Raw genomic sequence first — 2,289 nt, forward strand, 5'->3', positions numbered from 1 at the left:
ACAATGGCTTCCAGTGCTCTCTCAGGCGCCATCGTAAGCACCTCTTTCCTCCGCCGTCAACAGACACCAATCAGCCTCAGATCTCTCCCAGCGGCCAACACACAATCCCTCTTCGGCCTCAAGTCCTCCACCGCACGCGGCGGTCGCGTCACCGCCTACAAGGTCAAGTTCATCACACCGGAGGGCGAAAAAGAAGTGGAGTGCGCAAGTGACCTCTACGTCCTCGACGCTGCAGAGGATGCCGGAATGGACTTGCCCTACTCATGCCGTGCCGGTGCTTGCTCGAGCTGCCTCGGTAAAGTGGTATCTGGCTCCGTTGACCAGTCGGACCAGAGTTTCTTAGACGATGAACAGCTGGCAATGGGTTATGTCTTGACATGTATAGCTGTGCCGGCTTCTGATGTCGTCATCGAAACCCACAAAGAAGAAGAACTTGCTTAAGTTTTTAAAGCATTTTGATAAATGTGATCCCTTGTTGTATAAGTCATCTCTCTTGTTACTTCGCTAATGTCCCCCTAATTTGGCTCATCCGTTAATAAGATCAGTTTAATTAATTTATAGTATATCCTTGTGCTTTCAATTTTGTTGTTTCTCCTAAGATCCAATGTGAATAAGAAGTTTGCAGAAGGCGTATATTATTATTTTCGAATCTACAGTAGATAATATGTTGTAATCTAATAAAAGAGTCAAGCCCAAATGGCGAGTGCGGACATAAGTCCAGCTCCAAGGAACAACATTACATAAGACACAACTTGAAGCCTCACATTACAACTCATCCTTTTGCTTAGAAAATCAGCTGCGATGAGGTCAACCAGAGCCATGTACACCAGTATTCCAGCCGAAAGCGAGTCAAGTATCCCCTCAGTGACCAAAGCTCCTGGACTATGCGAGTTGAAAGACGAAGCCACTGCCGTTCCAATCCCGATACCTACCGGTGTGGTCAAGGCGAAGAAGCAAGCCATTATGGTCGCTGATTTGTTCCTGAACTGTGCCTGAGAGATGCAGCCTCCTAGCGCAAATCCTTCAAAGAACTGGTGAAATGATAGAGCTGCAATGAGAGGCCTGATCGTGCACGGAGACTGTGATACCCCAAGGGATAAACCGATGATGATTGAGTGCGACACAATGCCAAGCTCCAATATCTGCAATATAGATAAATCGATAAGATGATGTATAGATCCCACATTGCAACGGAGGTTCTAAAGTGTTTCTAAGCCTAATCTTAACATAAACACAAACACACACACACACTAGCTTCTACTTTGATATATGAATTACAAAAATGTGAAAGGGATACGAGATTTGAAACCTGAGAAACAACAACATGCCTAGCTCCATTTTCAACATCTGAAATCCCATGCACATGACCATGTCCATGTCCGTGTGAATGCCCCTGAGCATGTCCTCCATCGCATGTACCATGGCCATTAGAGTGACTATGTCTATGATGAGCAGCATGAGCACGAATACCAACAATGTGAATCCCACCACCATCTTCTTCACCAAACACTTTATTATCTCTTTCCACAACGGGAACAACAGATGTCTCTTCACGACCACCAGACTCAACAACACTAACTTCACTAACAGCCTGATTACTACTACTACTACTCTCTTGCTTCCTCTCATAGTACTGTGTCCCCATGAAATCAACAAGCAGAGTAACTAAAGCAGCAATCATTGCAAAGAAGCCAGGAAAAGGAAACTTAGACCAGGGGTAATCAGGTAAACACGGATTACTCAGAGCTTCAGTGCCACCTGCAAGCATATGTACAAAGCCAGTAGCGAGTATGACACCAGCTGCAAAGGCTTTAGCAGCTACAAATAGATTCCCTTCAGTTTGAAGAAACCGACGGTTCCTGCCAACGAGAGGTATGGCTACACCTGCAGCTCCAGCTAGTAGAATCGAAGCAATGGCTACAAATTTAAGAAAGAATGCAGCTGAATCGTCTCGACAAAGGTCTGATTCTCCAGCATCACAGAGGATTTTAGTGGTAGAAGATGCCATTTCCTCGGGAACTATCTGCAAAATGGACTCTTTTGATTTTGGGTCCATAGAGAAACAGAGAACACAATTCAGAACAAATCTCAATTCTACATCCAGATGTGAATAAATAAATCAAGAACAGAGATCACAGTGAATATTGTAGGGTAAGTGTTCGATGAAATACCTGAGAGAGAATCTGTTTCTGATCCAAACGTGTATAGAGGAAACAATTTCCAAAGAACCTATTAAGAAAAGAGCATAGAGAAGAGAATTATAAAGAATTGGAGAGACGGAGACGAATC

At 44.3% G+C, this 2,289-nt stretch overlaps 2 protein-coding genes across 2 annotated transcripts in view; one reads left to right on the plus strand and one right to left on the minus strand.

Annotated features, from left to right (window-relative positions):
• The window catches only part of LOC104755326 (ferredoxin-1, chloroplastic-like), a 5,202-nt gene extending 4,639 nt beyond the window's left edge, over positions 1–563 (plus strand). Inside the window, exon 2 of the mRNA XM_010477682.1 lies at positions 1–563. Coding sequence (XP_010475984.1) covers positions 4–441 — 438 coding nt within the window. The 5' untranslated portion in view covers positions 1–3 and the 3' untranslated portion in view covers positions 442–563.
• LOC104755328 (zinc transporter 4, chloroplastic-like) overlaps positions 608–2,289 on the minus strand; it is a 2,008-nt gene continuing 326 nt past the window's right edge. Inside the window, exons 2-4 of the mRNA XM_010477683.2 lie at positions 2,172–2,229; positions 1,310–2,037; positions 608–1,142 (exon numbers count right to left, since the gene is read on the minus strand). Of these exons, the coding sequence (XP_010475985.1) occupies positions 687–1,142; positions 1,310–2,037; positions 2,172–2,229 (1,242 nt within the window). The 3' untranslated portion in view covers positions 608–686. The remainder of the gene's footprint in view (positions 1,143–1,309; positions 2,038–2,171; positions 2,230–2,289) is intronic.

Source organism: Camelina sativa, chromosome 17, assembly GCF_000633955.1.
Source record: "Camelina sativa cultivar DH55 chromosome 17, Cs, whole genome shotgun sequence".
NCBI classification, from domain to species: Eukaryota; Viridiplantae; Streptophyta; class Magnoliopsida; order Brassicales; family Brassicaceae; genus Camelina; species Camelina sativa.